The sequence below is a fragment of the Amblyomma americanum genome, chromosome 6 (genome assembly GCF_052857255.1).
Source record: "Amblyomma americanum isolate KBUSLIRL-KWMA chromosome 6, ASM5285725v1, whole genome shotgun sequence".
Taxonomy (NCBI): Eukaryota; Metazoa; Arthropoda; class Arachnida; order Ixodida; family Ixodidae; genus Amblyomma; species Amblyomma americanum.
In genome coordinates this window covers 86,242,464-86,255,542 of record NC_135502.1, presented here as the reverse complement: position 1 = coordinate 86,255,542, position 13,079 = coordinate 86,242,464, and the positions used below count along the sequence as shown (strand labels likewise).

Genomic DNA, 13,079 nt, shown 5'->3' with positions numbered 1-13,079 from the left:
GCAAACGAAAAAGTTAAGCATAAATTCCTACACCCAGGCGCGCACAATGTTAGAAGACCTGCACAGGTTACAGTTATTGAGTTAGGCGAGAAAGTTTGTCATCGACGAGAAAATTGTCAGTTTAGCTTGAAGGCCTCCTTGAAAAATTGTCTAAGGCGACAGTGTCGCAAGGCCTATAAAGAGCAGTTCATAAAGCCTAGACCACAGTGGGCCGCCATCTTGCAATTTTCTTTTTATTTTTCCTAACGCAGGTACTCGAACTAGAAGCTTTCAGAGGTGTTTATTCCTTATTACTGGAGAACTCCGCACGGAACATTGCGAAATCTTCCAGATATTAAAAGAGGTTGTTCACGCAAGGTGGCGTGAAAGTAAAGGAAGTCTCAGCGCCGTGCGTTTGGGCAAGCAATTTTTTTACATCATTCACCACTGTCAAGACGGGCCGAGTGCAATGTGCAAAGCACTTAGATTTCGTACGAAACTGTCAGCGACAGGACGTCCTTTTAAAGCGAGTTAAAAAGTTAGAACAAGAGCGAGATGCCCAACGGCAGTTATTCTAGCAAGGCAAGCTTTTCCATGAAATCATTCAGGTATGAGAACCAACCAAAAATAATTTTTGTGAGCTGATTGCAAAATCGAGGAGATTATGAGGGCACGAACAGAAAATTAGAATGAACAGCTTGAGCAACATCCCCCTGAAGCGGAATTTAGTACACCATTTTCGTTGAGTTTAGCTAAAAACGAAAACTATTACATGACGAAACATGCAGCGCTTGAAACACATAGACGGCACGAGGAGGACAACACATTGCCACCATGTCGCTCATCGCCACAGCAGATTGGAGAGTTCGATCTATTTTGCTTCCGCGTCCTCTCGAATAGACTTTCTGAGGACATGAATTGCATCGTCAGTGCCTTCATTCCTTCTGTGGGTAATGGCATAAGGGTATGCAAGTCTGAAAAATTTGAATTCCGTCAACAAGCGTGATTTTACCTGAAGCAGGTAGAAGTGCCACTGCTAGAAGAAGCACCACCCGAGTCAGCATTGCCTTCGCCTTGCTGACTATACCACCGAGTTCATGTGCCAGCAGCAGCTGAGGCATCTTCGATCGCGTCTGCCTCCCAGGCCTTCAGCACAAAACTGATCAATCTACGCCCCTAAAACAAGTTATCTTGCCTAATAACGTGCGGAAAATCTTGACGCTCGTTCCGATGTTCGCCGTGGAGATGAAGAAATCGCCCCAGGAGTTGTTAATCCTGATGCGCCATGTGTCAAGACTACACTTGCTGGAGCTATATACGTTGAACTAACACCCCCTTACTTTCATATCGTACTGCACATTATATGCTGATAAAAAGAAGCGTTGTAAAAAAAGTGCTTGAAAACAGCGCTGGAAAAGTCGTTTGGGCACTGGTTGAACTGTAGTTACTATGAGTAAGTGAAACGCTAATAAGATGCTGGCTATTTCTAATGCTAACCTGGAGTCGTTAGCTGAAGGTCTATCTTATAAGTAAAGATCATTTCGTGGATACAAACCCACATGAGAAGTATAAAATAGTAGCAGCGGATCTGTATATCCACAGTGTTTACATTCTTTAAAAAAAGTTGACCAGCGAGCAAATACTTGCGTAGTGTTTTCAGTACCTGAAAAACCAGCGAACATTGTATGATGATAAATTCATTATCTTGTATAGAAGTAAGCGTGCAAGGAGAAACCTCTTTTTTTTTTTACTGTGAGGATCGGTTTGTACACTCCTTATGTTTGAGATGTGGTAAATTCTACGTAAGCCAAACCGGACTGCGCTTAAACGACAGGCTACGAGAACACAATAGAAACATAGAAAACCATAAAGGAAACCTTTCCGGACGCTGTGAAGAGTGCAAGCCCGGTGATTATATTTCTATCTTCATTAAATTCAAAGCCGTAAGCAGGAATCGTGAAAGCCAGACATCGAAAAATAGACTGAAATATGCTTGTGTAAGCATTTCCTCTATGTCGCGCTCAATGACTGAAACACGTCTTTCAATCATTGACGAGTTCACTTGACGGACGTGTGAAAGAAAAACGGCTCTCCTTATTGCCTGGAGCAAGGGTTGAAAGGAGTGGTGGACAGTAACATTCCTTGTAATAGGTTCGTTTAATTTTGTTTTTTCATGCTCCCGCACTGTATAAAATCTTGCACGTGGAATAAATAAAACCACATGAAAGTATAGCGCCCGTGTCATCCTCTTCGCCCGTCATTTTATTGTAAGCCTAATTATTGCTGATTTTTATAGAAACTGACGTCTGCAGTGGCTTGCAGTTAGTATTCCTTGAAAAATCTTCTTTTTGCATTTCATCCTTTTACGCTTGGAATATTTTAAAGTGTTCGCTGAAACACCTGCTATAGTTTTTGAAAAATTAACTAGACTGCAGATGTCTTATCGCGTACAAATTGTTATGATAGATTCATTGGACATTAAAATGCTGCAGTGTGCCAAGATTTGTTCTAGTTGTAGTAGCTCGATATTTCACGCTTAAGATATTTAAAACAGCCAGTATTAACGCCTCATGCGTAATCATGAAAGCACGTGACAAAATCTAACGTGAAGTTGAAGGTGAAGATGATATCATAACAAAAATAAACGATTGTACAGTATATTTGTAACTTATAGAGATATTACTATTCAAACAAAAATATTTCAAGTGTTTTATGTTCTCAGTTTTATATCATAATATGATATAACCGTAAAGTAGGTCACGCTAATTCAGCCACCTCTGTTGTTCGGAGAAAGTTGGAAAGATCTTAAAAACCTCATGCACGCGTATGAGATCTTTGCAGGTTCAATTCGGTCTCAAGACTGCATCCCATTTCGCCCTGATGCGAATAATAGTGAGCGAGAGCATACGCATACTTAATACGCTGTTGTAAAGACGCAGTTACTTTAATAAGCATGCTAACTGTATTTCGGTGATTGCACGAGGTACCGGAAGAGACAGAGAATAAACTTTATCCGAGTAAACAATTGCGGAATAAAATGGTTGACAAGAAACCTTGAACTGGCTGGTTCAGCGTCGTATGTTTCTTTTTTCTCTTTCACAAACACAAAAAATACTTGGTCGAAATGTGAGGCGAGCTATGAGAAAAACCCTTGACGCTTGTTCCCTTTCCTTTGCAGGCTTTCATGACCTTATTCACACACGTGTAAAATATTGTTAGGCCTGAAGCTCGAGCAACACAGGAGTCGGGGGAAAATGTTTTTGGGGCATAAAAACGGTTCACAGACACATCAACCTAAACAAAAAGACAAAAAACACCACCGATTTATTATCGCTTCCAGCGAAACTTGTTCATCCGTCCACGATCATAGCAGCTTCCTCAATTCCTCTCTTTTGAGTTTTTTTATTCCTTTAAGAAAACCACCAGTCAAAGGAAAATTTTAAGGTTAGGTCCTTTATTACACCCTTTTGTATGCATGCGCGATCCCAAGAGAGGAGAACGAACACAGAGAGTAAAATTCATAGCGATTGCCCCTCTGTGTCTCGACGGCTTGCCACAACGCATGACGCTCGGATAGTTCGAGGAAAGAGAAAGTGAGAGAGAAAGAGGCGCTCTGGGCGCCGGCATAAAACGGGGAAACATTATTCGCGGGCATAGAAATCGCTATGAAGCTGCACGCGACAATGATGGCCCCACGAGACGAGCCTCTTTTGTGCAAGGAAGAGGCGGCTAGAGGGAGCTGCAGACGCTTCCCTAGGCCGCTACCAACGCCCCCGCAGCGACTTTCAGGAGCGCTCACGGCGGAAAATACACTCTATTTCCTCTCTTCCCCTAACTGATCTGCTTTCTTCTCCTCTCACTTTCCTTGTTTCCCCACCGCAAGCGGGCTTCTTTCCTTTCAAGGCGTCGAAAGATGAGAGAAGGGCGGCAGCTTTAGGCGTGAAGGGAAGAGTAAGGTGGAGAGTAGGATGATAAAACGGGCAGCTTTGAAAGGAAAGAGGGGGGAGGAAGGCACGCGCAAGTCGTTTTTTTGGTTTTGTTTTAACAGCAGCAGCAGAAGTTTGTTACTTGGGCGTGGTGGCACGACCTTGGGCGGGCGGCTGTAACGCGAACAGCTGTAGCAGATGTTCCTTATAGCCGCTTCCACTAGAACACCGTCCCGCGTGGGCGCTCCCGCCCGAGCGGACGCAGCGCATCTTGCAGGGAGAGTTCCAACATCGCGCTTACCACCACCACCATTCTCCCCATTTCCCACCCTAGGCCTCCTATCGCTCCCTTAGCCGTCGTCATTCGCGCCAGCGGCCTGGACGCCTCTTTGCTCCCCTTCTTGGACACGTTCCACCGCCGTCCACGCACTATTACCGCCAAATTACTATTTTGTAATGCAGCCAAGGTGTCTAACACATGATGCACCACTTGCGACCAAGCAAACAAGCAGCAATCGCAAGCGCTTGCGAAAGAAGAAGAAACTATTTGCGTTTGAGGGCCGCAGTTTAGTGTTACCTGTGCATCAGTTTCATCATGTTTGCACGCTTGGCTTCTTTTGACTCTAACACACGTGCACGCACTTCCCTTCATCAGCTGCAGTTCTTTGGCGGGCCGTTTTAGTTGTTTGTGTCTACGAGTAATGACCTTCATCCCTTACACAGAACGCATTTCAATAATAATGATAATAATAATAATAATAATAATAATAATAATAATAATAATAATAATAATAATAACAATAATAATAATAATAATAATAATAATAATAATAATAATAATAATAATAATAATAATAATAATAATAATTGTTTTTTGGGGAAAGGAAATGCACATGTCAGTGCACGTGCACTGACATGTGCTGTGCGATGTCAGTGCACGTTAAAGATCCCCAGGTGGTCGAAATTATTCCGTAGCCCTCCACTATGGCACCCCTTTCCTCCATTCTTCTTTCGCTCCCTCCTTTATCCCTCTTCCCTTACAGCGCGGTTCAGGTGTCCAACGATATATGCTTTTTTGTGTTCTTCACTTTGCCTCCCCGGTTAAGTAAGGGTGGTGTGTAGTGTACGTGTGGTATGTTCGATATGACGTCCTCAAGCGACACATGGGCTGTGTGAGACACCGTAATCAAGCTTCCCGAATTGACTGAGACCAACCGCATTGAAGTGCAATGAAATCGCACTGCACACAGTCGTTTTTGCAGCTCATCTCCACATTAATGCTACCACTGCTACAAGGATTCCATCCCGCGACATTGGACTCCTCAACTGAACGCCACAGGCAGTGAGCCACCACGGCGGCTAAAAGTGAACGGCAATACAAGCGCAACCTAGAAAGTACTTTGCTGGGTGTCCGAGTGAAAATTTTTCTATCCAGTCGTGATGCCAAGACATGCGATATCATTTATAGTGCATTTGAGAAGCGACAGTCATCCTAACGGGACGTTTTGGAAAATAAAGCGACAAAATAGTTCACTCATAATTCCGCTTCAGTTTCCATTTAATCTGAAGGCACTGTTCTTGAACATTTAAAGAAGTACATTAAATTTAAGTATTTATTTTCATTTTTCTTTGCAAGAACTGATCAACACTTCCCGTTTATATCGTGGATCGTTTTTTCATGGAACTACTATATGTATGGAGCATATATTAAACACTGAAATTTTGAACAAGAGCATTTTAGAGCGTAGGGGCCCGTTCCTGGGCTGAGCGTCTTCTTTGGCCTCTGCGTAGCCAGGCGCGGAGCGCAGCGGAGGAAAACGGATGACGATAGCGAAGAAAGCTCGAGTAGGAAAGTAGGGACGGAGGGAACGGCTGCAGTGTGAATAATGCAGAGTAGAGTAGCGCGTCGGTCGTTCGCCAGGGGCGAGGCTCATTGGCGGCGAAACGCTGTACGCGCTGCCAAAGTCGAAACCCAGACTCGCATCCATTTGGCACTGAGTGTTCTGTATGCGGTCACCTGAAGTTCGAGTACCACAGCAGCTGCGCTAAAAAATCTCATTACTGAGAATCGTGACCGCCGGCTAATTTTTTTTTCTTCAATAGGAAGATGTTTATGAACGCATTTTTTTGCGTATTGTAAGACTGCGTCATAACAATCAACGAATCAGCAGTGCTCTCCTTGGGACGCTTGTAGTTTTCTGCTATTTATTTTTATAAATGTGTCCCATTGGTTTTCTAAGGCAGTACAAACTACTCGGCGCAGACACAGCACCAGCTTTAAAAGCAATATTTTGCTATGCATCGGCAGATTAGATCATGCCTATCAATATGGTCCTAACAATGTCTCACAGTTTTCCCTGTTGCTTCACTATTATGTCAAAAAGGCAGCCCATTGGTTTTCTATAGCAATCCTAACAACTCGGTGTGAGCGGAAGAGAAGCTTTCTAAACATGATTTTGCTCCGCAACGGAAGGTTGCGGCGCATCGACATCTCATAAAGGTATCTGGTAATATTCCGCCTCTGATTCATAATTAACAGAGACGTGCAAGAAAGCTGGACTTCTATGAATGTCCGGTAATTCGGCCTTTTCTAGCCCTTGCGTAAACCTTCGTGAAAATAAGCGGAATTAAGCTAAAACATAGCGCTCTTACGACACTCATCTTCGTTTAAGGCATAGTCCTGCCTCGTGATTTTACCAGATTCGTTGTAGATAAACATCTCCTGATGAACAATGCAGCGATGATCGTAACTCAACGGTAGAACGAACAGGACAACACATGCGCTAGCACACTCTCCGCGCTTCGTCTTCGTGATACGAGTGCTACGTCATTGTCTGTCAGAAGAAACCAAATCACCCAAACAGCTACCATGCGCAAGCACCCCATAGTTTTTGTTGTTGTTTTTTCTTTCTGCCTGATATGCCGCATCTGCATTAATGCACAACGCCACCGCAGGCAAGCGCACGCACAAATTCCGCAACGGAGAAAGCCCCGAGGTTCTTTTCAAGACATCGTCGATCATACTTGTCAGAAATATGTGCCCTGTGGGACGAGACCAAGATCATACGTGTTTCAAGTTCGCGTGTTTGTGTATCCCGACCCTCTCAGGGTTGCCCGTTCAGCTTTCCTTCGCTGAGACTTCTTAAACTCCGCGCCATCTGACTTTATTTTTTTTTTCTGGATGCAAGAGAGCCCGGGTAACAAAACTAACAAGAACAAAAAAAGACGTTGCAAGATCTCTTTCTAAATAACGAAATCGGTTGGTTACAAATTTTTTATAACGTCTGTTTACTGTCAACACGACTCGAGTCTTCTTTACCTTTTTTCTTTTGCTATTGTATTATTTCTACGCATGCGTGTGACATTCGGGTTTTTCCTTAGCTGCGGGAGACCCACTCGCATCATATCGGCTTCTACTTTCTTTCTCCGGCGGAGCTGATATTGGACGCTAGCTATCAATCATCGCTCGTGACGCGGCCAGCAAATAAAGCTTGTCAGTGCTCAAAAAGTTATATATATTTTTGTTTATTCAGATTACCGTTTTATATTGGTAATATTTTTTTCTGAAACGAAAAACGGTGCGACATTCTGAAGGGCTTGTCGTGTCCGGGCACAGTCTTTGAAAATGACGTTTAATGAAGCGCTGCTTAGCGATGAACGCTTGTAGGAGCAACACCGGGAATAGCCGGTTCCGACAGTGTTGGCCCCGAACAGTTCTTTTAGTGCGCTGCACGCGCTGCAAAGCCTCGTGCCCACTGACGTACGCCCCACGAGGAGCGCCTTGTAGCCTACGCAGAGTAACGCGTGGGGCGCTACAAGCTCCTCACTGAACCCTGCATTTCCTGCTCTTTTTTTCCGCTGCTATAATTCTTGGCATGAGTTTCTATACTGAGGCCATACAGACAATTCTTGCGCTGTTGTTTTATGGTTTAGTGGAGTTTAACGTCCAAAAAGACTCACGCTGTGAGGGACGCTGTAGGGGAGGGCTCCGGATAATTTCGGCATCGTGGAATTCTTCAACGTGCACTTACAGCGCATAGTGCACGGGATTCTAGCATTTTGCTGCCATCGAAATGCGACTACAGCTGGCAGGATCGAACCCGCGTCTTTCCGGTCAGCAGTTCAGCACCATAGCCACTGAGCCACCTCGGCGGTTACTGTTGCTACAATTGCTTCATAGAAACGTGGACAGTATTGTGGTTTTCTATACCGCATTTTTATGTGTATGGTCGGCCATTAGTACGCAATATATATTTTGTGAAACGAATTTGGATAAACTTATTTTTTTCATTACCTGCACTTCTTTTCTTGATATGCGAGCATAACAATGCCGGCAGTATATATACGTCAGTGGGTCTGCAAGCCTAGAATTCGAAATGATTTCAAAGACGGGGTTTTCTACTGCGTCACATGTATTATTCTCCTCATTTTTTGCAACAGGTGGAAGTCATGGAATGATCGCCAACTGGCCCATAATCGGAGGGCTGCTGGGACTCACCGCGACGCTGCTGGTTGCAGCTGTAATGGCTGTGGTCTACGTGAAGTACAAGTATCCCAAGGGAAAAAGAGGTGTGCTCGTGTGCTTGCAACCTATGTGTTGATTACGAACATTACAAAAAGCAAAGAGCTCCGCAACGGAGGTACTGTTAACACGAGGTCCTTTTTGCAATCACCAAGATTACTCTTTTTGTGAGCTAAAGGAGGAAGCATCGGCAGGAATTTGTTCGCAGCCTGTCGAAGCGTTGCAGTCAATAACGCTTTGCGAGTAAAATAATCCGGTTTTGTCTGGCTCGTAAGCTGTGAAAAATAATACGAAAGCTGCTTCTTCTCCCTTCATTCATGCATAAAATTTCTACCGCTGCTGATAGGATGAAGAGGCTTTGTAATACGTTATGTGGGTGCATTTTCACTTTCAAGCCTGTCAGTCCTGTCGCTCAAGTGCGCTTGCATAACACTCAATCTATCTCTGTTGCACCTTTGTACTTGCACACCTGTGCGCACTCGTAATGTCGTGATACGGGCCAACGCATCATAATAATAATGGCACTCTAATGCACGGGCTTCAGAGGGCGCCCACCTCCGAAATACAGGTATAAGCTCTCCGGCGCATTTGCACGCGTAGATGACAGTCTCGAAGAATTCCTTGGCCTCCGTGGGAGCTCTCTTAAAGGAGGCGAAACGAGAAGCGGCTACATGGTATAACAGATTTCCCAGCCGAGTTTCGTGCACTACAGTAATAAGTCGTCGCATGGATTAATCTGCAAGTTTTAACGTTACTTAGCTTATTTATAAAAACTTCATCCTCTAGAAAATGTTTACATAGAGAGAACGTGGAACTTGGTACTGTTTGAGTCGCTGTTTTTTACCACTTCCATAACATAGTCATTTTTTTATAAGGTCTTACAACCCTATACATATATATACCAGGTGTTTATAGCAACGCGGTAATAACGTTTAAGATATGCTTTTTGCGCTAAAGTGTCTCTTTTTTCGGAGTAATGCCAGTGTTCGCGGACTTTACAAATCAGGCGAATCATGTTAACTAGTAAAAAGATTCAGTAAATTCTATTTATTAAGTTTGTAAGCATTGCACATAGATGCCTCATTCTCATTAAAGATTTGTAGCCGGCTGTTAGGAAGAGCCATACCAGTTTATAAAATTTCACAAAAGCGATAACCCACATCTGTGTGGCTCAACAGATTTGTGTCTTTTCTCGCGCCATTCTTCAACCGCGCCCCTGCGGAATGCGCGAAGAGACGTCCATCAAAACGCGTCACTCATTCGCACACGTACCACGTGCCAATATCTCCTCCGCCTAAGCTAAAGTAGCGAAGTGGCAAGGAGAGGAGCACACCGCAGCCTGGGTGGTCAGAGGTTGTCACATGGTACGTGCGCCACGGAGTGACGCGTTTTGATAGACTTCACTTTGCGCTCTTCATAGGCGCGCGGTTCTCAGATAGCGCAATAAATGGTCCAAATTTATTGAGTCAATGTGGTAGCGGTAACCATATTTTAGAAATTCTAAAAACTTGGAGGGCTATGACTTACTGCAGGCTACAAGTCCCCAATTCCAAGCAGGCGCCTGTCCTAAAATGTGAAAGTGTTATTATTGAGTACATGAATTTACTTGTTCTTATTATTCGCCTGTTTTCTGACGTCGGCTCTTCTGTTATTTTTATTTCTCTGAGCACGTAATATGTAACTGCCAAGATATTATTTCTTGCAGAAACACAAAGTCATTAAAGAATTCATTGTACTCGGAAAGAGCCATTAACTGCAAAGGATTTGGGAACAAGCTTGAAAATTGGTTTCTGGAAAAAAGAAATGGCGCAGTATCTGTCTCGCATATCGGCGGACACGTGAAACGCACAGTAAGGGAAGGGATAAAATATAGAGGGAAAGAAGAAAAGAAGAAAGAGGTGTCGTAGTGGAGGGCTCCGGAATAATTTCGACCACCTGGGGATTTTTAACGTCCATTGACAACGCACAGCACACGGACGCCTTTTGTGCTTCGCCTCCATCGAAACGTGGCCGCCGCGGTCGGGTTTGAAGCCAGGAACTTCGGATCAGTAGCCAAGCGCCCTAACCTCTGAGTCACTGCGGAGGGTAGGGAACAAGCTTCTGCTGTGTTTTTCGGGGTGCTTATCGAGGTCGTTAAAACTTCTTCATGTGCTCACGAAAATTATTCTCACTCTGTATCTTAATCCTTTTCTTACCCTCTTCTTCGTTATTCTTTTCCATTATTCCTCTTCCTTCTCCCCTTCTTTGTGTGTCTAAGTGTCTCTGGTATGAGCTTATTATTGTATACAAGCAATCAGTCTCAGTCTGGAAAGCTTGTGATTAAGTTTGTACATTTTCATTTTTTTACATTATAAGCTGTGATTTGCCTGCACACTTCTTTGTCGCACTGGTACAAGTTTACTAACTGATGTGCTTTACTTTCCTTTTAACAGATACGTACAATGAACCTGGTGATGGAAAGTAAGTTGTCCGCTAAGCGCTTTTCTTTATTCTTTGACCTTTTCCTGTACATACACAGGTGTCTTCGATAAATTAGTTTAGATCGACTTCAAGCAACAAATGTTAACAGAGCCGTAAGCTAGTTGCAATCGCAATTTAAAGTTAAAACTTCGGTTGTTCTGTCGCAGCGTTTTGTCAGCGTCAATGAAACATCTTTCAGTATTTATTTACACATCTTATTACAGCTGCTCCAAAAGCATTCGCTTTTCTTTATTTGAGCTATGAATTACTGCCATATCTCGTAGGACTACTAAAGGCTAATGTGAATGAAAAACACAAACCAAGAACATTTTTGTAAAATCTTTCCCTTCGTTGTGCCGCTCCGCTTTTTTTAATACGGCTTTCGTGTTAAAGACGCTGGAGCTCGAAACAGCACCAGTAAAACGCAGTAACTAATCTCTGATGCACATTCTCATACGGAGCTTCGCGTTCGCACTGGCCTCCATATAAGGGTAGTTTAATGGCTGAACCAAATGCCCAATGACTTCCTCGTCACATTTCTGCCAGGACTTCTCGTCATTCGGCCCCGTGTCCAAGACCCTAGCGGCCGATGACGTTTCCTTGTTTCGCTCCGTACACAGGAACTTCGGAAAGCAGACCTCAGTGCAACAGGAACGGCTGATTCTAGGGAAAGAAGAAAACATTCCTTTAGCGAAAAGGCAGCTACTTTGTTGCACGCCGAATTTTCGCTTGACATGCGGCGCTAACGGGGAGCTGCGGCACTTACCAACTCCGAGCTGTTGTAATCGCATGTCTTGGCTTGGTTGTCTTGGTGGCGAGATGCAAGCCTTCCTGCATCAGCGGAATTTGATAAAGACAAGCGGACGAGGAATTCTCAAGGGATAGCTAGGGGCGGCTCTTTACTTGAACTTTAAGTAAGCTGCTGCCACATCATAGATGCTGAGTTGATGTCGCGGCCACAGCAAACACGAAGCATTGTTTCAGAAAACACGAAAAGTAACAGTGACTTCGTTTTTCATTCCGGAGGTTACTGACATAGCTTCTATTAGTCCGTCATATGTTTCAAGCTTCGTGGTTATCTTGAGAATGAGACGTAAAAAGAAAAGAAGGACGTGAAAAGTATCTTATCGAAAACATTTCAAGTGAGTGTCTTCAAAAACAGCCAAATGGCACGTCGGCACGAAGGTTCACTCTTGATGACTCGCATTAAATTATAATTGTTTATTAATTGCAATCGGTAAATAACTTGTTAAATGCAATTAATAAACATTACTGGCGGTTAGGATACACCTCAGTTCAAATTGCGGAATCGGGACCAGAAAGGATTAGTTTTCTTATTTTTATTTTTAAACATCGAAACATTTTAGCTGGTGCAGTTCTTGAATAGACATTTTTTTTACAACAGCATTTCTACGAAAACCCGCGATGATCCAAAACTATCATGTGTTTGTCACCTCCGCAGGTTACAGATTCTCCTCCGCGTGAATATTTCGAAAAGTCGCTCCGGGGTGTTTTGATTTTCTGTCTGGAAGCATATATAGACGCCATCTTGAACGAGGCAGACTTTCACCAATGCTATTTGTCATTCGACCATTATATCTTTTCAACGCCGTTGACGGACTGGACGCCGAAGAGAAAATTTGTTAGCTTCATGCTTCAATCAGCCCTGCATTTTGTTGAGTTTCATAACAGCTGAAATGCACAGCGTATTCTTTGCTGAAGCCTTTGCGACACCAAAAAAAAAAGGGCACTGCCACCCTATTGCAAAATGATTTCTTAAAAAGGCTGGTTCTTGATCTTTCGTGCCACTCTATCTCACATTGCAGTTGGCGAGAAAAGCTTCCATAGAGCTGATTATTCAAACATGATTTGAAACTAGCGATACACCACGTGATTGTTGCTCGTGAATCAGACTGTCTCTTTTTCGCAGGTGTAACACTGTTCTCGAGAAAGACACAGACGACTTTACTGACGTTGAGGAGACGGAACCAGACATACTCCCAGCGACGCCGTTGTGCCTAGTGACCTACAAGTGTAGGCACTTTTCACTAATATGTGCGAAACAGCTGTTTTCCGTGTAAACATAAAGGAAGCTAGACCATTCAAGAAAGTAAATATAAGAACCTTTCTGCAGTCTTTATTGAATGACTACTTAAAAATAAACTCGCAGATATCATGCATTCAATATAGAT

At 43.6% G+C, this 13,079-nt stretch overlaps 1 protein-coding gene across 1 annotated transcript in view; it reads left to right on the top strand.

Moving 5' to 3' along the window:
• The window catches only part of LOC144093809 (protein turtle homolog A-like), a 208,636-nt gene that overhangs the window by 192,830 nt on the left and 2,727 nt on the right, over nucleotides 1-13,079 (top strand). The window contains exons 9-11 of the mRNA XM_077627515.1: nucleotides 8,346-8,474; nucleotides 10,860-10,887; nucleotides 12,818-12,921. Coding sequence (XP_077483641.1) covers nucleotides 8,346-8,474; nucleotides 10,860-10,887; nucleotides 12,818-12,921 — 261 coding nt within the window. The remainder of the gene's footprint in view (nucleotides 1-8,345; nucleotides 8,475-10,859; nucleotides 10,888-12,817; nucleotides 12,922-13,079) is intronic.